Consider the following 19,817-nt stretch of genomic DNA (forward strand, 5'->3'; position numbering starts at 1 on the left):
TTCTGGATCTGCCAGGCAGTTAAATTCTATATGCGATGCGGAACAGAAATGAAACTTGTGTCTGGAAAGTTTGAAGAGTTAAATAGGGAAAAATGGAGGAAAAGGGCAGAATCTCTTCTAGAAAGTCACTGAAGTTAAAGCCCACAGCAAGCTTTTGAAGGTAAGGAAAAGCTGGTCCAAGGGTGGATTGTAGGAAATCAGCCAAGAAATAAAACTCAGGGAAGAGCCAAAGGTGATGGTGGTTTCAGGTCAAACCAAGAACTCCAGGTGATGCAAACAAGGAACAAGACACCTGCAGGAGATACAATTCCCTCTTCTTAAATCAAAAAAAAAGAAAAGAAACTCAAAATTGAGGTTGTACTTTGGTGTTTCTAAACACTGCAATAGTTTATAAGACACTGAAATGTCTCCTCCCATCAGTCTTTGTCCCAACTGAAAGCTCTGATTTCCAAACCAAACCTGCAGCTGACCTTGGCAATCTGGCAAACACCGACTGCCAACAACACACAGTTGCTTCTTGCTTTCTCACCAGGGTGGTCCCAACCAATTTAACACCTAAATATACTTCAGTTTGACTTTTTCCTTGTTTTTTTTCCTTAGGAGTGGCTGCTATTTTCTGTTATATATAATACATTGAGTGGCAGAGGAGGGAAGTGAGGTTTTTATGAGCATCTACTTAATTCCCCAGGCAATGTCCATTCCTGACTCCTCCTGGGTAGCAACCAAGAGCATTATTGCACTTTCCCAGAAAACTCCACACATTCAGACTGCACCTACCACATCCTCAATACTCACTCCTGGAGCAGAGATGAAGGGAAGAACAGGGAACAGGAAAACAGGTGGCACCGGGAGTGTTACTCAGCAGTGCTCTGAGCATTCCCTGCCTGGATTCGTTTCCTCCTCTTTTATTTCAGAGCTCCCACAATCCTGAATTAAGCTTCCCACTCCAAGATTAATGCAGCAGTGTTGATCCCTTCAGCTCCTGGGGCTGGATACACTGTGGAGGTGGGAGAGGGAGGAGTCGTCTGCAGCTGAAACACCATCTGCAGGCGTTTTACGTAACTACAGAAAACAGTCACCAAAAAAAAAGGGGATTTTAAACCTCATTTGTCAACTCCAGCCCACATTTTTCTGCTACACAATAAACCCATTTTATTATCATTGCTGGCCAAGCCTGGGATGAGTGAAAGCTCCTTCCCAAACCATTTAATCAAGCCAGTCCTGACTAAAAAACACAAGCACCTCGGTGCGGCTTTGGTTTGAACTATTATTCAAACTCATCTTTTCAAAAAGATTTATCACAAAGATATTTTTTAGCTGCAGTGTTACAATTTTTATCCGTGGAAACAGCTGGTTCATCACTAAACAGCGAGACACTGGCTTGAAAAAAGAAGACACAAACACAGGAATCCAAAGCTGGTGGTTATTTTTTTACTTGAAGACTCTCCGAAACATTTTAAAAAAAAAAAAAAGTCTTGTTACAGGTAATTAATTCCTTCTGGAATGAAACAGGCTCAAACTGGTTTTCAAGCATCATCAGTACACACAAAGGACAGGCTCTTATACTTGTGTTACATTGCAATCTTCACTCAGCCTCAGTAAACATCTTTGGAATAGAGATTTTTTAAAAAAAAAGACAGCAAAAAACTTCAATATTCACAGGACAAAAGCACAACATTATGCAAAAGATGAATGGGAAGATCTACAGGGAGCAGCAAACCCAGGCTGCCTACAGATAATGCTTGCAGAAGTTACACACAGAGGCTGGATTCCAGCAACTGGGAACACTTACCCCTAAGAGGCAGGTTTGGGATTTGGTTGCTTGCCTGAGGCAGGGAGGGCAGTGAGAAGAGTGTGCAAAGGCAAAAGGTAAATTAGTGCTGGGAGTTCTTGTTCAACCAGGAGTCTACAAGTACAGCATGACAAAGAAAAGGCTGGTTGTTCTTTTCCAACTCAAAGTTATCAGCATATACTCTGTATATTGAACAAAGTTTCACTGGAAGTGAAAAAAATTAGAAAACCCTGCACCTATAAAAGCTACATGTAAATATATCCCAAGTGCAGCCAGCACATATAGTTCAGCTTTTAGCTTAATTTCTTAAAAACAGCTACAGCATTTCTGTGTCCTGCCTTCTCAAGCCCTCTCCAAACTAAAAAAATACACCATTTATCAGAGACAGTGCTACTGGTTCTCCTTAGTAGATCATGGATTTATTGCTTTATTTACAGAGGCTAAAATCTAAACTTTCAGAGAATTTAAGGCAACCCCACAAGCCCAACACCTCGAAGGCATTTCTGGCACACAGTGGTCTCTGTCCCAACACCAGGAAAAGTTTTATCTTAAAAAAAAAAGAAAAAAAAATGACAGGAGCTCTCATATTTTAACCCAAAGGACTCTTTCAAACATCAGTTCCATCTTCCAAACACACAACCCAGCACTGATGTCATTCCAGAGCTCCAACATTCAGGAAAGGGGAAAAAAAAAACCAGGGAAAAAGTCAAAGGAGGAAGATCCAAGACATAACAACTCATTCATCTCAATTTGGAAGATTCACTGAGATATTTGGATAACTAAATCACTTTTTTGCCATGAGTTATGATTTATCACATACACTTAAAATGCACCTTACAAAGGAGTGATCAAGACTGACAAAAAACCCCCATTATTACATGTTCTTAACTATTTATGAGCTGATTCACCTGCTGGAGCTCCAAATATTGGATTTCCCAATATTCCTTGTTCGTTACAAGCTCCTTGTTTGCCTTCTTAACCCTCACTGGGGGAGCAGGGATTTAGAGCTGCAGGGAAAATATCATTTCTATCATTTCACAGCATTTCTACGTTTGCTGGGTTAATCCTCAAACCCAAGTTTACTATTGACACAGATTTATCAACTGCCAGTCCTGCAAACCCACTCAGAAAAACAATTTAAAAAAAAACCCCACCAACTAACTACAAACAAAAAAACCAAACAAACAAAAAAACAAACCAGAAAGAACAGGTTTGTAAAAAAAAAAATTTAAAAAAAATCTAAACATGCTCAGTTTTAGGGTAACCCTTCCCTTGCAAATACTTTGGAAATTAAAAGAATATGGAAAATTCTTTACAAGATAACACTGGTCCAATGGGCATGTGCATTCTTTTTATTTCCATACAGAGTGAAAACAAATACCATACAGAAAACAGTAAACTACATTTTTTGGAGGAAAAAATTAAAGTATATGGTTCAAAAAATGGTTTTGTGAAAACAGGGAAAAAAAAATGTTTCTGTAGAAGAAATTAGAAAGCTGTTATTTCAACTTCAGGCCAGGTAATGCCTGCCTGGATTTTGCAGTAAAATTTGATTAAGTAGAAATCACTGATAATGTATTAAAAATGAGCCAGAGTCCTTCTGCCATCCAGCAGGGAGAGTGGAGAGGATTTACCCAGAGGACCCTGCATGTAAACTATTCCCACCTGGAGTCACAAACAAGATTTCATGGTGCTATTATTTGTGATTTTTTTTTTTTCAAGAGAACTACTTTGCCAAGAAGTTCATCTAGTTTTCTACAGCCTTTTCTAAAAGAAAAATGATGCCAATAGCAGGTTTCTGGTCAGCCAGAGAATCCTGCTACAGAGGGCTTGTGCCATCATCTCCTGTAAGACAAAAACCTGGGGGTTTGTAGCTCTCATTGTCGTAGCAAAAAGCAGTTTTTGTCACATAAAAAGCCTGGGACATGTCCCATAACTGAAGGAACTTTTCTCCCCTCAGCATTTCTTCGGAGCACAACTAGGTAAGATTTAGACTGAGAACCCTTTTTGAATACCTTGACAGCAAACAGATTAGTGCATTTTCCTTGCTAATGTTCCCCTCATGCAACAAGTCCACTGGTTTACATTCTGGTAAAAAATAATCCCTAGAGAACAAGTCGTTCCAGGAGCCACATCAATGATTTCTTGGCACTTCCCTGCACTCAGGCAGGAGAAGTTCCAGCCATTTGCAACAGCAAGTTTTACTTTTAAATACCTGATGCCAAAGATGCCTCTATTTTTTTTTTTTTGTCTGACTTCACGAAATGCATCCACATTACCAAGACAGGAGTCATTCTTCTCTTCAAGCTGAAGGATTTGACATTTATCTCCCTTTGAGTTGATGACTCAAACACTAATCCTGCTCACAAATCCAGCTAAGATTTATCCAGTGGAGCAGCCGTTTTTGCCAGGCGCTGCCTCACAGCCCTCGGTGACGAGTCTCTGTTGGACACCTCTTTACCCTCCATTTCATCATCTGAGTTATCTTCCTCGTCTGCTTCTTGCTCTTCATCCAGCTTTTTCAGCAGCTCACCTGCCTCTGGAGACAGTTTTCCTTAAGGAGAAAGGGAAACATGCACATACAAATAAACACCATGAAGATTTTTTAGCATCACGGGCGATCACGGGGAGCTCCACTCAAAACTCTTCCCTCCCTGCCCACGTGGAATTTCATGTCTTGCAGGTATGAAAATGCTCTAAAAGCATTTTTCTATCTCCCCAAAAAAAAGTTCTTTAAAAGTTTAGCTAAATGCAAACCCACTACAACCCCAAGGGCAACCAGCAAAGCGTCAATCACAGGCGCAAAGCCCCGCGCTCGGTCTCGGGTCCTGCAGGCACAAGTTCTGCACCAATATTTATAGATAAAATCTATATTTAATAGATTTACCAAATTGAATTAGAAGTTTACAGGGGGCTTACTTGACTGAGGGTACTGTGCTGGTCTGTGCCTTTTGGAGGGGCAGATACAGTCAGCCAGGAACACCATCATCTGAAACCAAAGGAATCAAAGGTGAAACCTCCAAACATTTCGCACATGGAATCATCTGGGTTGGAAAAGAGACTTTTAAGATCAAGTCCAACCATTTACTTAATGCTACCCTGGCGTGGATCCCACCCAGCCCCACCCCTGTGTGTGTGTCTCAGGGGTGCAGCAGGTCACTGACTGTTCCCCCTTGGATTATGGGGGCTTCATCCTGCTCCCCCATCCCTGTGTTCCAGCTCAGTGTTTCCCAAAAACAACTGTTAACCACTGAAGGCAGCACAAGTGTAACACACAGTGGTCACAATCTGTTCCAAATGCTTCACTTACCAGTCCCAGTATCAGTCCTGAGAACAGAGTTGCCAACCCAAAAATAGCATAGGAGCCCCAGACCGGTATTCCAAGATTTTCTGTTAAATAACCATGGCCATGCTATGGAATAAAAGACAAGAGAATCATTCCAAGAACAGCTGAATACCATGTCTGCTAAGATAAAATGAGATGAGAGATGTAAGCACATACCCTGATCCACATGGACAACTGGAACAAAGCTGACATGCTGCTCATCCTGGAGCAAAGCAGAGAAAAGAAACTGAAAACATCTTTAAGTCAGTCCCAAACCTGTATATTCTGAATTCCCTAACTTATTCCCACACTGAACTTCATGCCCCTGTCTGGTTTCCCTTCTAACAATTCATTTATATTTTCTGTTTTGTCTTTACTTCAATAAACCCCTTTCCCATCCAGCTACTTTTGGTATTAGTTTGTATAATCTTCCACATACAGACTGCTACAAATTCACAAACTTCCTCAACCTGGATCTGCTGGCACATTAATTTCAAGTTACTTTTATGTTTTAAGTGACATTTGGACCAACAGAGTATGAGGAGCCAGCTGGAATTCTGTTCAAGACGTTAGGAATGAAGCACTGGGAGATTTTATTAAAACCAAAAATTAAGCTATTAAAAAAAATCAGGTTATGGAAGAACTGAGAGATCTTCAGACACATTTAAGTTTAGTGTCTGAATATAAAAAATAATAGAAAACTTGGTAATCCTAAATTAATACCCCGTTTCACACATTCCTTGGTGTGGGATAGTATTTTGTTGGAGAACAACCATTCAGTTTGAAGATTCAAACAGCACTGTGAGTGCTGCTACACAAAGTAACAATGCCAACCTTCCTAGAACATGTAAATTTTCAGACACTTCATAAAACGAACGTTAAAAGAGGAAAAATCATGAACAATTGGGTTCATTTGCCTCAACCAATGGTGTCCCCAGCGTGCTTTGTCACTCAGTGTCTCAACTACTTTGACACCACCACACAGCACATGCAGCAACAACTCAAAGCCCCTCAAAGCCCCCAAACTTGAAACAATTCCAAAGACAGTGTTTCTTCTCAGCCTTCACTTTTCCTTTAACAAAGAAACCTTCACTCTTCGACCTGCTTTTAACTTTGCTACAGATACATTGTTTTAAACAACAGCTCATATTTACAACTATGTTGCTACATTATTTCCCACTTTTTTTATTGCTCATTTAGAATCCCAGAATGGTTGGGGTTGGAAAGGGTTTTAAAGACCATCCAGTTCCACCCCCTGCCATGGGCAGGGACACCTTCCACTAGCCCAGGTTGCTCCAAGCCCCTTCCAACCTGGCCTGGAACACTTCCAGGGATCCAGGAGCAGCCACAGCTTCTCTGGACAAGTGTGCCAAGGCCTCACCACTCTCACAGCCAGGAATTTCTTCTCAATATCCAACCTAAATTCCCCCTTTTTTCAGTTTGAACCCATTACTCCTTGCCCTGTCACTACAGTTCCTGATGGAGAATCCCTCTCCAGCATCCTTGTAGGTCCCTTCAGATACAGGAAGGAAAGAAAATTCCTAGAATTTTGATGGACAAAGCATCTCACTGCCTCATAAGCAACTTCAAGCGTCAGCAAGTCACCTACAAGACTTTAATAAAACAACACAGTCACCTAGAGCTATTTTAAGCCTTAAAGTAAACCTTGCTCAGGACATCTCTGCCATGGTGACAATGCCCAGGTCACCTCTGCCGTGATGACAATGCTGGGGACATCTCTTCTCTGATGACCATGTTTAGGTGACCTCTGCTCTGATGACAATATTCAGGTCACCTCTGCCATGACAACAATGCTGGGGACATCTCTGCCATGGTGACAATGCTCAAGTCACCTCTGCTATGGTGACAATGCTGGGGACACCCATGTTATAATGACAACAATCAGGTAACCTCTGCCATGATGACAATGCTGGGGATACCTCTGTTATAATGACAACAATCAGGTCACCTTTGCCATGATGACAATGCTCAGGTCACCTCTGCTCTGATGACAATGATGGGGACATCTCTGCCATGGTGACAATGCTGGGGACACCTCTGCTATAATGACAATGATCAGGTCACCTCTGCCATGATGACAATGCTGGGGACACCTCTGCTATAATGACAATGCTCAGGTCACCTCTGCCATGGTGACATCTCTGCTATAATGGCAACAATCAGGTCACCCCTGCTCTGATGACAATATTCAGGTCACCTCTGCCACGACGACAACGTTCAGGACATCTCTGCCACAGTGACAATGCTGAGGACACCTCTGCTATGATGACAATGCTGGGAACACCTCTGCTATAATGATAATGCTCAGGTCATCTCTGCCATGGTGACATCTCTGCTATAATCAGGTCACCCCTGCTCTGATGACAATATTCAGGTCACCTTTGCCATGAGGAAAACCTTCAGGACATCTCTGCCACAGTGACAATGCTGAGGACACCTCTGCTTATGATGACAGTGCTGGGAACATTTCTGCCATGGTGCCAATGTTCAGGTCACCTCTGCTGTGGTGACAATGCTGGAAACACCTCTGCTACAGTGACAATGCTGGAAACACCTCTGCTACAGTGACAATGCTCAGGTCACCTCTGCCATGATAACAATGCTCAAGACATCTCTGCCACGGTGACAACGCTCAGGTCACCTCTGTTACGGTGCCAACCCTTCCAGAGCTGAGGAAGAGGCAGGACACTCACCCACCAGGTTCACATTCCAGCACGGAGCTGCTCCCACGGAGGCAGCAGCAGGTGTGACACACCTCGGGGCCCCTCCCAGCACGTGTGGCAACAAATTCTGACAAAAACCAACCCAAAACTTACAGGAAAGAGGAAGGACCAAACCACGAGGACACTGGTTCAATAGATTTCCACTCCTGGTCGTTGATGAAGTTAATGAAGTCGGTTTTAGTTCTTGCACCCTGGTACCTCCTGAACTCTCCATCTTTGCAGCTGTAAATCAACAACAACAAAAAAAATCCTTTCTTTTATATGGTTCAAGCATGGAGCATTTGCTTCCACTCAACAAATTCCCTCCCACCACCTTGTCTATTTTTATATATATTTAATTACTTAGTCAGTTTTAATTCTTTAGTTGATATTGCCTCTAAAATCTTTTCCAAACGCCTCAATTACAAGTTACTCCCAGAATACTGACCCCACGAATATCTTGGCTGGCTTTAGGCTGTGATTCCATAAAGAAAAAAGATAATGATCTTCCTAAAGCACTTGCCACACAGCTGCATTAAAGATCAACCTACAGAGACACGATTGCAAAACAGAAACACCCACGAAAAGACAGAATAAATAAGGCCTGAAGGGAAAGGAAAAGAAATCATCTGGCAGTATTATAAGGTCACAGAAGGTAGGAGAGTGGTTGGGTAAATGAAAAGTAACTCCCATTCTTAAAGAGCATAATAAATCTCTTTTATTTGTCCCAAAAAATTAGGAAAAAAAATGTCTAATCTCCTCCAAAAAATCCTGTTGCACTCAGTACTTACTGATAGATGGTAGGAAGAGCTGTGATGATAAAACGGCCGCTTAATCCTGTAGGAAAACAGGTATTTTGAGAAAAGTATAAGATTTGTGTAAGAAAAGGCAAGAAATGTTATTATAAATCAAAATACAGGCAGTGGCACCCCCAGGTATCAACCTTTATATGCAATAAAACACAACCTTGTGCCTATCATAGTACACGTGGCCTAAAAGAAATTTGTCCCTGGACAAACAGCAAGGAAGTTTTTCCATGGTGAAAAAAAAGAGATGTCCAGGGGTAACTGCTCTGTTTGACTGTTTTGGTTGTAGCTCCTAAGAGAGAGACTCTCTCCTTTCCCCACGTGATCTGCAACCCCCAAAAACCTTGAAGAAAATAACCCAAGTGAGGCAAGTTTCAAAAACTCTGTGACTTTGGAGAAAGGGATCAGCATGGAGAACATCACGTTTAAAATCCCACAGAGATAAGTGAGATGGAGCAGAGGGAAAGCAGACTCTTTACACTCCCTTTTGCCAACCAAGGGAGGGACTTGCTACAGGGAAGGTTGAAGCCACAGCTTTGCTCAAAAAGTATGGCCAAAAATCTTCTGAAATCCTCCAAACCACTTCTCTAGAGAAAAAATATAATACAAGAAGAGAATGATAGGTTATCTAATTTATTTATTCTATCTATTTTATCTATTATCTGACTGTCTGCTGCCTGTGAAGGTGGTGAGGCCCTGGCACAGGTTGCTCAGAGAGGTGGTGAATTCCTCATTCCTGGAAGTGTCCAAGGCCAGGTTGGACGTGGGTTGGAGCAACCTGGGATAGTGGAAGTGTCCCTGCCCATGGCAGGGAGGGTGGAATAACACGATCTTCAAGGTCCCTCCCAACCCAAACCACTCCATGACTTTATTAAGCAAAATTACAGTGTTTAGCCACACAGTAATCTACTCTTGGTGGAGATGAGTTAAAGACTCGTGTTATCCCCTATTAATTCAGTTTATCTCCCATAAGCACCACTGTCTGAGCTGAGCATCCCCCGCCGCCCCCTCCATCCCCTCTCACCCGGCTGCTCCGTCACATCCACTTTGGCCACGTTCACCCCCAGGTCCTCTCCCCACTCGGCAAACTTCTCCCACTCCGGCTGCAGGTTCTGGCAGGCGGGACACCACGGGGCGTAGCTGTGCGTTGAAGGGGGGTAAAGCACAACCCTGTCACCAAAGACCCCGCCAGACACACACACAGACACACACCACACAAACACCCCGCACCCCACACCCCGCCCCGCCAGCGCCGCCCCACTCACAACTCCACCATCCACTCGCCCTCCAGCAGATCCCGCCACATGCCGTCCGACAGCACCTTCACGGGGCTGGGTTTGCCCAGCGCGGCGGCCGCCAGCGCCAGGCAGAGCGGAGCGCAGAGCGGAGCCCACAGCGGGGCCCTCAGCGGGGCCCGCGGCCGCCCCAGCGCCGCCATCTTGGGCCGCTCCGCCCTCCTTCCCGCCGCGTCAGCGCGGGACACGCCCCCCCCCCCGCCCTCAGGGGCCGCGCGTGCGCGGGGAGGCGGGTCCGGGAGTCCCTCAGTGAATCCCAGGGAATCCGGGAATGGTGCGGGTGAGAACGGGTTTTAATTATCTCATTCCAACACCCCTGCCGTGGGCAGGGACACCTTCCACTAGACCGGGTTGCTCCAAGCCCTGTGCAGCCTGGGCCTGGAGCACTTCCAGGGATCCAGGCCCAGCCACAGCTTCTCTGGGCAGCCTGTGCCAGGGCCTCAGCACCCTCTCAGCCAAGGATTCCTTCCCAATATCCTGAGTTTCTCCTCCTTCAATTTCTACCCATTACTCCTTGTCACAGGATCACTGAGGTTGGAAAAGCCCTCCCAGCCCGTGGATCCCCCCTGTGCCCGATGCCCCCCTTGTCCCCCAGCCTGGAGCACTGAGTGCCACATCCAGGCCTTCTTGGGACACCTCCAGGGCTGGGCACTCCAAACCTCCCTCGGCAGCCCCTTCCAATGTCCAATCACCCTTTCTGCAAAGAAATTCATCCTGATGTCCAACCTGACCCTCCCCTGGCACAGCTTGAGGCCGTTCCCTCTCCTCCTGTCCCTTGTTCCCTGGGAGCAGAGCCCGAACCCCCCCGGCTCCCCCCTCCTGTCAGGGGGTTGCAGAGCCAGAAGGTCCCCCCTGAGCCTCCTTTTCCCCAGGCTGAGCCCCCCCAGCTCCCTCAGCTGCTCCTGGTGCTCCAGATCCTTCCCCAGCTCCGTTCCCTTCCCTGGACACGTTCCAGCCCCTCAATGTCCTTCTTTAATTGAGGGGCCCAGAACTGGACACAACACTCGAGGTGTGGCCTCACCAGTGCCCAGCACAGGGGGACAATCACTTTCCTAGTCCTATTGGCCACACTTTCTGATACACAGTCACTGTCCTTGCAGCTTCTGAGAAATAGTCCTTCTCCAGCTGCCTTGCAGGCTACTTCAGATACTGGAAAGCGTCTATGAGGTCTCCACACAACCTGCTCTTCCCCAGGCTGAACGCCTCCACCTCTCCCAGCCTGTCTATAGGATAGGTGCTCCAGTTCTCTTACAACTTCATGGCCTCCTCTGGACTTGCTCCAACAGCTCCATGTCTTTTTTATGTTGGGGACACGAGAACTGCGCACAGTATTCCGGGTGGGGTCTCACCAGAGCAGAGTAGAGAGGGAGAATCCCCTCTTTCAACCTGGTGCCCACACTCCTCTGGATACAGCCCAGGATCCCATTGGCTTTCTGGGCTGAGAGTGCACACTGCCAGCTCATGGTGAATTTGTCATCAACCATCACCTCCAAGTCCTTCTCCAGGGGGCTGCTTTTAATCCCTTCTCTGCCCAACCTGTCAGTGTGCCTGTGATTGTCACATCCAGGGCAGCCCTCAGGGATTCCCCTCTGAGGAAAATCCCAATCCCTGCATCACCCCGGGGTTGTGGAGCAGAGCCACAGGTTATCCCTGCTCCTACCCAAAGAAGCTGTGGCTGCCCCTGGATCCCTGGAAGTGTTCAAGGCCAGCTTGGATGGGGCTTGGAGCAACCTGGTCTAGTGGAAGGTGTCCCTGCCCATAGCAGGGGGTGGGACGAGATGATCTTTAAGGTCCCTTCCAACCCAAACCATTCCATGATTCCATGGTCTTTAGCTACTTATGGCAGAAAGTAACAGCACTTGAGTACTTAATTCTCAAGCAAAAGTCAGGGAGAAGGACACTGGTAACAAGCAGACAAATCCCACTATCATCTTATCTCACTTCTGTCTCTCAGCACCTTAGGCTTTTCCAGGAAAGGAATCTCTTTTTCCATATGCACAAACTTTCTCTCCCACCAATTTTTCTCCAGCTCCTGCTCAGGATCAGCTGTAATAACGTCACCTTCCCTTTTCCTGCCTGGATCGTTCCTTTCCCTGCCCCTTTCCCGTAATTTCATATCCCACAATCCCGAGCCTTGGCAGAGGTCTGCAGCAGCCTTTGAGCAGTGCAGGAAAAAGAATAAATTTTTATTTTATTTTACTTTGGCAACTTATCTATAGTACAACGTGTATGTTCCCTTCTGTAGGAGAACACCAAGGCATCATTAAGGACTTGATGAGTCCTGTTGTTCATCGATTCAGTGCTCAGTAATAAATCACTGCTTGCAGCCCTCTGCTGGTCCTTTTGAGTCATAATTGAATTTTTTGAAATTTGTTATTGATAATCCAAGAATATTCCATTCAGCATCAGTAATGAGGTGAGACACAAGGAGTTGTCTCTGTTTAACCACCAGACTCAGTGATCCTAAAGGTCTTTTCCAACCTAAACAACTCTGTGATTACCAGCACGCATCCAGATCATTTGAGGTGTGATGAAGAATAAGTGCATGAAAATGTGTTGTGTTACCATGTGTAAATAAATTTACCACAGTAAATAAAAGGTTCCTTCAAAGGCACACCAAGCTCCCTTTGGGAACAGCTTGAAAGACCCTGAAAATGATGACTTCATACGCCCTCTACTTGCTTCCAGGAATTACTTTAAGTGTAATGGCTGCTCTGGGTTACTTTTTATCTCTGTTATTAATGTTACATTGACGTTGTCTTGTTTCTTTGTAAAGTTTTGAGAACAATTAGGCCCTAACTGTATCTTTTAGTTATTTTTTCCTCCAGCCTATTCCCCTCAGCCCTCCCGAGCTGCCTGCAGAAATATCTCCCTGGTATTTCAAGGTTCACAGCAGAATAAAGAAATTTAATAACCAAGTGACCTTAAGAAATAAACACATCTTTCTTTCTTTTTTTTTTTCCCCGTGTTCTTTTCCAGCGCTGCCACACAGAGGCAGAGTTGAGGCTGCTTCCAAACGGGAAAGAGTGAGGGAAGAAAATCCTTATCACTTGGAAACGACCTGGATTTCCTGCTGGGGACACCGTGTCGTTTTTCAAGATGTGAAGGGCTTTTTCCTTGTCCAAGTTCAGGTTGTTTTTCCAAGATAAAGGGGATTTTGTGGTCGGTTTAGTCCTTCCCACCAACACACAACCACAGCTCGATCAAGACTGGGGTTGCAAAAATCCCAAGTGTGTTTAAGTTTCATGAAAAGAATTGTCCATTTTGAGCGAGCACAGGAAAAGGCTGAAGCACAAGCCCAGATAATTGTTTGACAGAGGGGAAATTAGGAGTATTTTAACCTCCTCTAGTGGAAGGTGTCCCTGCCCATGGCAGGGGGGTGGAAGAAGATGGTCTTTAAGGTCCCTTCCAACCCAAACCATTCTGGGATGTGTTCTTCTGTCCATGGAGCTGTTGGGGTTTGATAGGGGATGAAGGATGATGAAGCAAAAAAGGCCTGTGTAATCAAGAAATCATTCTTCTCCTGATGACATCTGCACCTCAGAAAAATCAGATCCCACAGGTAGGAGTGGGAGGGAAAAGACTCAGCTTCCTTTGGGCTTTGTTTTCTTTTGAGCTGAAAATGGAGGCGGGGGGGAAGACTGAAATGCTTGAATGTCTCATTTTTCCCAAAGTTAAACCCACAGAGATGAACAAATTCTACAAAATCCAATCCAAAGTGGTCAAAAACATTAAAAAATGCACACAAATTGACCCACTGGGGGGGTTTTTTGCAGAACGTTGATTCACTTCTAAATTAATTTCTATATTAATTTCTATATTCATTTCTGTTTGAAACATGAACCAGTTGAAGCAGCTTTATTTTTACATAATTCATCTTCTTTTCCTGCTTTTTGAAGTGCCCTGAGGTGCCCTGAGGACGAGCTGAGCACTAAACCAGGCGGATGAGCAGCAGGAGCCCAAGGTCTGACCTTCTGAAGGACCACTTGAGGAGAGCAGAGGCCTGGCCAGGTGATTATTCCAAGCTCTGCAGTGCCTGGATGAGGTACAGCATTGGAGCCCTGACCTCATTTATAGCTCCTGCATTTATGAAAAGCCAAGAGATTATGCAGAGAGCTTTCCTGAGGGTGATCATATGAGGCAGGAGACATGAAGTCATCGTCCTAAAGCCCAAGGTGAAATCAGGCTGTCCCAAAAAACCCCAGGCAGGCCTAGGGATGCATCTCGTAGTGCTGCAGGAAGGAAAACTGATCCAGCTTAATTTTTTTTAGGGTGTTTTCCTAAGAGGTCTCCTAAAGGGGACTTTGTGGTCAGTTTAGTCCTTCCAACCAACACACAACCACAATTTGATCAAGTTTAGAGTTATAAAAATACCAAGTGTCTATGAATTTCATGAGTTGTCCAGTTAGAGTGAGCACTTCTGCCATGCTGTTTCCTGGCTTTATCCTTTAGGGAAAACTGGTATTTAAAATCTCACTCAGAGCAGTTTTCTGGGCTTAAGAGTTAGAAGACTAAAAATCAAGAGGTAATCACTTTTCTGTAGCTCAGCATTTCACTCCAGGAAGACAATCTGGGTATCAATTCTTCCCCCTACAGGAAAAAATCCTGTCTTTCATGGGAAATAATTCAATCCTATCTGCCTGAACTGAAGCCCACAGAGGTGCCTCTGACTTCCCAGGAGCCAGATTGGGCTTGGTGCCTGTGAACATGGTTGGGAAGGATCGGCAGAACCCCCTGTCCTGCTTGGAGAAAGCCCCCTTGGAAAGCACATCCCCGTCCAACAGCCCAGTCCTTCTGCTCTGCAGCACCTGGGATGTCCCGGCAAAGCCTCCCAGGGTCCAGAAGATCCCTGGGGGTTCAGGTTTTTGGGAGCTTCAGTGTGAGCAAAGACTTCCCCATCCTCAGCTCCTGCTGTTACACAACCCGTGCCCGCCTGCGGTTTGCGTCAGCTGCAGAAAATGCACGGTAAGGTTTGCTGCTTCCCACTTTGGAAAGCCACTTGGAAGACCTCGGAATTACAACAGCCCTTCTCCTCACAACCCTTCTCAGCCTTTCCTCCCAGTGCTAAGAAACTCCAGTAACTGCTAATTATTCAGTAATTAAGTGTCTCTCCGGGGTTGTAATTGTGAGTCTGGTCTCTCCCCGTCACTGTGTGCTCGTTAGGTAGCAGCTTTCTCAAGGCCCAAACAAATTCTCTCCTTTCCATTTGATTGGATTACAAAATTGCTTTAAACTCTGTGGAGATGATTAGGAAAAGTGTGTTTTTGCGCAACAGTTGCCATGGGAACTAAAGGAGAGAGAGATCTTTATAAACCACAAGTCAAGCAGATTGTGTTGCAGACAATTAATATTGTCTCGTTCATTTGCTTTAACTCTTTTGTGCACTTATCCCAAAATAGTTTTTGTCTCTTTTTCCATGTCAAATGCTGTGTCAAAGAGATTCTGCTCCCTCGAGGATTCACCCCTCATTCTCTTGCAAGGCCGTCCTGGTTAGTTGCTTCTTCCTCTTCTTCTTTGCCTCTTTGGTCTGGGGACACCTCTGGGTGGGATTTGGTTTGGGATTGGGACACAAGTGTGGGAGAAGTGTCAAAGCTCCCATCCTGTCACTGGAACCAGAGCACACTGGTGGCTGAGCTGAGCAGCTCTAAATACTTCTCCTGCACCAACCCCTCTGCCCTCTTTGCTAACACCCCAGACTCCTCAAACCTTCATTTCTTCTAATTCCATGTTTGACACTTCAGGAAAGAGAAGCTGATAACTGACCCAGTGCCGATCCCTCTGCTCTCCTCTCTTTCCAAACCCTCTTCCTCCAGCCCCATCCCATCTCCTGAGTTCTCTCTCACCTGCCCTCTCCCACATCCTGCCATCCTCTGGCTCTCCCCTCACAGCACAGGTATCACATCTTAAAAACAATTAGCAAAGGAATGTCCTTATTTTCCTCCAGACCTCTGCCTGACTCTTTGAATGGGAGGAATTCCCCTACCAAGGGAATTCAATATTCATGCATTTAAAAAGCAGGCTCCTCCTCAGCCCTCTCCCCTGTGTAGTGCTGACCTCCTTCCTCTGGATTCAGGGTTGAATATGGGATTACTCATTTTCCCAGGGGCTGATCCACCACTCTGTTGTTTCAGTTCTCCACAAACAGCATTTCTGCCCCATCAGAGGCAGAAGCTCCTTTCAGCGTAGAAGCTGCTTCATTTTGAGGCCACTGTTCAGATCCCAGGGTTGGGATCCCAGTTCTTCCACCATCCCACCTGTTTCACAAGAGCAGCCACGGGATTTGAAAAAGGCAAGGGCCAAACCACCAAACTCCCAGTTCCTGATCAAAATCAGGGGAGAGTGAGACGACCTCAGAGAAACCCAGGGGAGAATCAGCATTGCATGAGGTAAGCCTCCTCTTTTCCCCTGGCTCCAGCCTCCAACTGATTTTGGCAGAAACCTTCCAGAATATTTGTTCTGAGGCAGCCTGGAATTACATCAGCAGGCGAGATCTCAGCTCAGGAAGATGAGAGGAGACCGGGAGCAGGGGCTTGCAGTGGGAAATGCTGGGCAGCCAGAAATGTAGGTGCTGGCACTCCCTCTGCTCACACCATTTTGCTGCAAAACAGGCACAAACCAGAGAGCACAGAGCAAAGCACGTGTGTGTGCTCTTGCACACCCAACAGCCAGGCACAAAATGACCATCTCCTGCCCTCCAAATAGTTATTTGCTCCGGGTTTACTCTGAGCTGCTGATTTTCCACCCCTGAAAGTTGCTCTTGGTTCCAGCAGACAGCGAATATTGTGCTGACTGAAACCCATTTGCTGCATTTTAGTCACAGTAAACCCGTTGCCTGGGGGCCAGCACAGGATTGTGCCTGAGGGTGTCCAAAGACATAGAAGGGAAAATGATATTAAAAGTGTTTTCTTGTAAAATGTCACTTTTTTTTGCAGGAGGAAGGTCTGGGCAGGTATTTTTGTGCTGATTTGGGAGCTCCAGCAGACGTTACGTGCACAGGGCAAGACAAAAATAGGCCATATTTAACTCATTATTCTCAGTCCATAAAAACATTCCACTTCAGGCCCAGTTTCTATCCTTAAAAATCCATGAGGCAGGGGAGATGTCAGCACACCTTGCATTTTCCCTGTCACCATGGAAAAGGAAGACTGTGTAACCCGAGAAGCTGGAACCAGGCAAGAAGAACCAGAAAGTGTTTTTTGTGGCCAGGGCTCCATGTGGATGCATTCCCAGTCACCTGCCTTGTGCAGGCTGTGAAGATCCAACCTCTGTGTTCCCTGCAGTCTCTGAGGCTGGAGGAATTTCTCTGGGAAGCCTGTGGGGAAGTGGTGTTGCTTTTGAAGCCAAAAATAATTCTTTCAGATAGACAACTTAACCTGTAACAGGCCCTTTACCTCACTGCTATCAGATAATGCTGGTCAGATGCAGGTCATGACCTTCTGGAGGATTATTAGATCAGATTAGATTAGATTATCTTCCTGGATAAAGTCAGGAGGGCCATGGGGTGAGAGGGAGATTTTCCACATATCCCCAGGCATCCAGGTGTTCTTTGGGGGGATCACCTCGCTCCTCCTTTTCTTTGCATCCCTGTTCCATCTATTTCAGCCTGCCCTGTGTGGGCACTGATGCCAACCTCTTTCTAGTCATATCCTTGCTGTTGAGATCAAACCCACTGCACCAGGCAGAGCCACAAACAGAGCCCTGGAAGCTTTTCCACCCTCGGAAGGAGACGGGCTGGCTGCTCTTGGCAGAAATCTCGCTGCTGCTTAATTGGAAAAAGGGTTTTAAATCAGGCTGGTATTTTTTCTTTAAGCAAGGCATCTCAAATGGAGAGCTCAGCATCAAAGAATCGAGCAGAGCAGCACAGAAGCAGCAGCAAGAGCATCTAACAAGGCAGAGGATGAGGCTCCTGACCCTGGTGAGGCTGGAAAGGGAGACAGCGCTTCCAAAGTTGTCTTTGAGCACAAGGGAACATTTCTCCTTGTGACTTTTCTGTTTTGCAGCAAAAAGAGAAGCACAGCAACAGAACAAAACTGTTCTTCCAGAAGGAACCATCATATCTAACCAAATATCTGCTCATTGACACTGAGGGGCTCCGAGTCAGGCTCACAAGAGCAGGAACAGCACATCAGGATTTTGGATTTAACACCCCTTCCCCATTTCTCTCCCTGGAAAGACCTTCTCTGAGTAGCCCCATTGCTGATGGGCATTTGCTCTCCTGGGCTGGGATTAGGTTGGCAGAAACTTTGCAGCTTTCAAATCCAAATTCCCTGAGACTGGAAGAGTTTTGATCTCACTCTGGACTTTATTATTTACATTTTCTTTTCATGGCCACGTGGTTTTGCCTTTGTACAGTGGGTGTGCATTGGCCACACTCATCCTCACAGGCAGCTTGTAAGGTTTCCTAAAAACTTCTGCTATTTTTACAACTAATTGTGCACTGCAGGAATTGCAGTCCCAGTCCCCAGGGAGTGTGAGGGACAGGCTGTGATAAGGGTGGACGTGCTGGGTCACTCACAGGAGGGTTTTTTTGTCACTCTGTACCTTCCTCCACCGCTGTCACTGGTGCCCAAGGGGTTACACTGATCGACCTGCAGAGCAGGAGTTGGTTGTTCTTTATGTTCTCTGTAAATTCAAATGGAAGCCTATTTTCACTAAAAAAAAAATATGGATTAATTCACCCCTTTGCAATAAAAACAGAATCATTTTAATATGTTTTCAGGGGATAATTGAGTTTAGTGATTCAGTGCTAAGAGCTCTGTCCCCTGTTCCTCAGAGGGTGTTCTCTCTGACACATTTATCCACATTCCTGCTGTGAAGAGCCCTGTAAGACCTGCCCACGCTGGAACTGCTGTGTGGGCTTATGCAAAATGTTCCTTCACCCACAGCTCCCTGCCTGCCTCTGCCTTAAAATGTCATTGAGAAACCTTCCAAGGAAGCTTATTGGACAAGCTTCTTTCCTAGGAGTCTGCTCCAGCAGGACCTGCAGGTAACAATCCCGTCTCTGCTGCAGAATTAGTTTGGAAAATGATGGGTTGTTTGGGGTTTTTTTTGGCATTCAAAGGAAAAGAATAGGGACGTGTTGTTATATCATAGTCACACACTGATTTGGGTTAGAAGGGACCTTTAAAGGTCATCTTGTCCACTCCCCTGCCACGGGCAGGGACACCTTCCACTAAACCAGGTTGCTCCAAGCCCCATCCAACCTGGTCTGGAACACTTCCAGGGATCCAGGGGCAGCCACAGCTTCTCTGGGAAACCTGTGCCAGGGCCTCACCACCCTCACACCCAACAATTCCTTCCCAATATCCCATCTATCCCTGCCCTCTGGCAGTGGGAAGCCATTTCCCCCTTGTCCTGTCACTCCATCCCTTGCCCCAGGTCCCTCTCCAGCTCTTCTGGAGTCCCTTTAGGCCCTGGAAGGGGGTCTCAGGTCTCCCAGGAGCCTTCTCTTCTCCAGGTGAACCCCCCCAGCTCTCCCAGCCTGGTTCCAGAGCAGAGGGGCTCCAGCCCTTGGAGCATCTCCATGGCCTCCTCTGGACTCTTTCCAACAGGTCCATGTCCTTCCTCTGCTGAGGAGCCCAGACCTGGACACCACATGCCAGCCTGGAGCTGCTGCTCCCATCTCTCAGGAGCAGAAGATACAAGTGATGGGGGACAGCGTGAAGGTCAAACACCAAACATGGGAAAAGTGGGACCCAGGGGGTTCTATCAAACATCTAAATCAGAGGCTGGAGAGACAAAAGGAATTTCGATAAAAGGAGTCCACAAAGGAGCAGCTTTTCCTGTGGCTCCTTCTTGCCTCTCATTTTCATTTATTTATGTTTTTCCTCATATCAACAACAGCCCTGTGTGCCCTTAGAATCAAACTGTACCTTC

The 19,817-nt window shown here is 46.0% G+C and overlaps 1 protein-coding gene and 1 long non-coding RNA gene across 2 annotated transcripts; one reads left to right on the plus strand and one right to left on the minus strand.

Annotated features, from left to right (window-relative positions):
- Positions 1–1,619: 1,619 nt before the first annotated feature.
- Positions 1,620–10,082, minus strand: TMX1 (thioredoxin related transmembrane protein 1). Its single transcript, XM_027704042.1, has 8 exons — positions 9,912–10,082; positions 9,671–9,786; positions 8,632–8,677; positions 7,955–8,083; positions 5,295–5,340; positions 5,103–5,204; positions 4,712–4,781; positions 1,620–4,346 (listed from the first exon to the last, which is right to left on the minus strand). Exons 1-8 carry the CDS (start codon positions 9,950–9,952, stop codon positions 4,168–4,170), a joined length of 729 nt encoding a protein of 242 aa, XP_027559843.1. The 5' UTR covers positions 9,953–10,082; the 3' UTR covers positions 1,620–4,167.
- A 2,871-nt stretch (positions 10,083–12,953) lies between these two features.
- On the plus strand, positions 12,954–18,614 carry LOC113977726. The gene is made up of 3 exons (XR_003537403.1): positions 12,954–13,503; positions 13,841–16,327; positions 16,874–18,614. It is a non-coding gene; the product is annotated as an uncharacterized LOC113977726 (long non-coding RNA).
- The last annotated feature ends 1,203 nt before the right edge of the window (positions 18,615–19,817 follow it).

The sequence above is a fragment of the Neopelma chrysocephalum genome, unplaced genomic scaffold, assembly GCF_003984885.1.
Source record: "Neopelma chrysocephalum unplaced genomic scaffold, ASM398488v2 Primary Assembly neopelma1_253, whole genome shotgun sequence".
Taxonomy (NCBI): Eukaryota; Metazoa; Chordata; class Aves; order Passeriformes; family Pipridae; genus Neopelma; species Neopelma chrysocephalum.

Excerpts from the sequence above, each read along its gene's own strand:
- TMX1 (XM_027704042.1), bottom strand. The coding sequence starts at position 9,952 with ATGTGGCGGGATCTGCTGGAGGGCGAGTGGATGGTGGAGTT. Across the intron at positions 8,678-9,670 it reads GGATGTGACGGAGCAGCCGG|GATTAAGCGGCCGTTTTATC; the intron begins GTGAGAGGGGAT and ends GTTTTCCTACAG. Across the intron at positions 8,084-8,631 it reads GCTCTTCCTACCATCTATCA|CTGCAAAGATGGAGAGTTCA; the intron begins GTAAGTACTGAG and ends GTTGATTTACAG.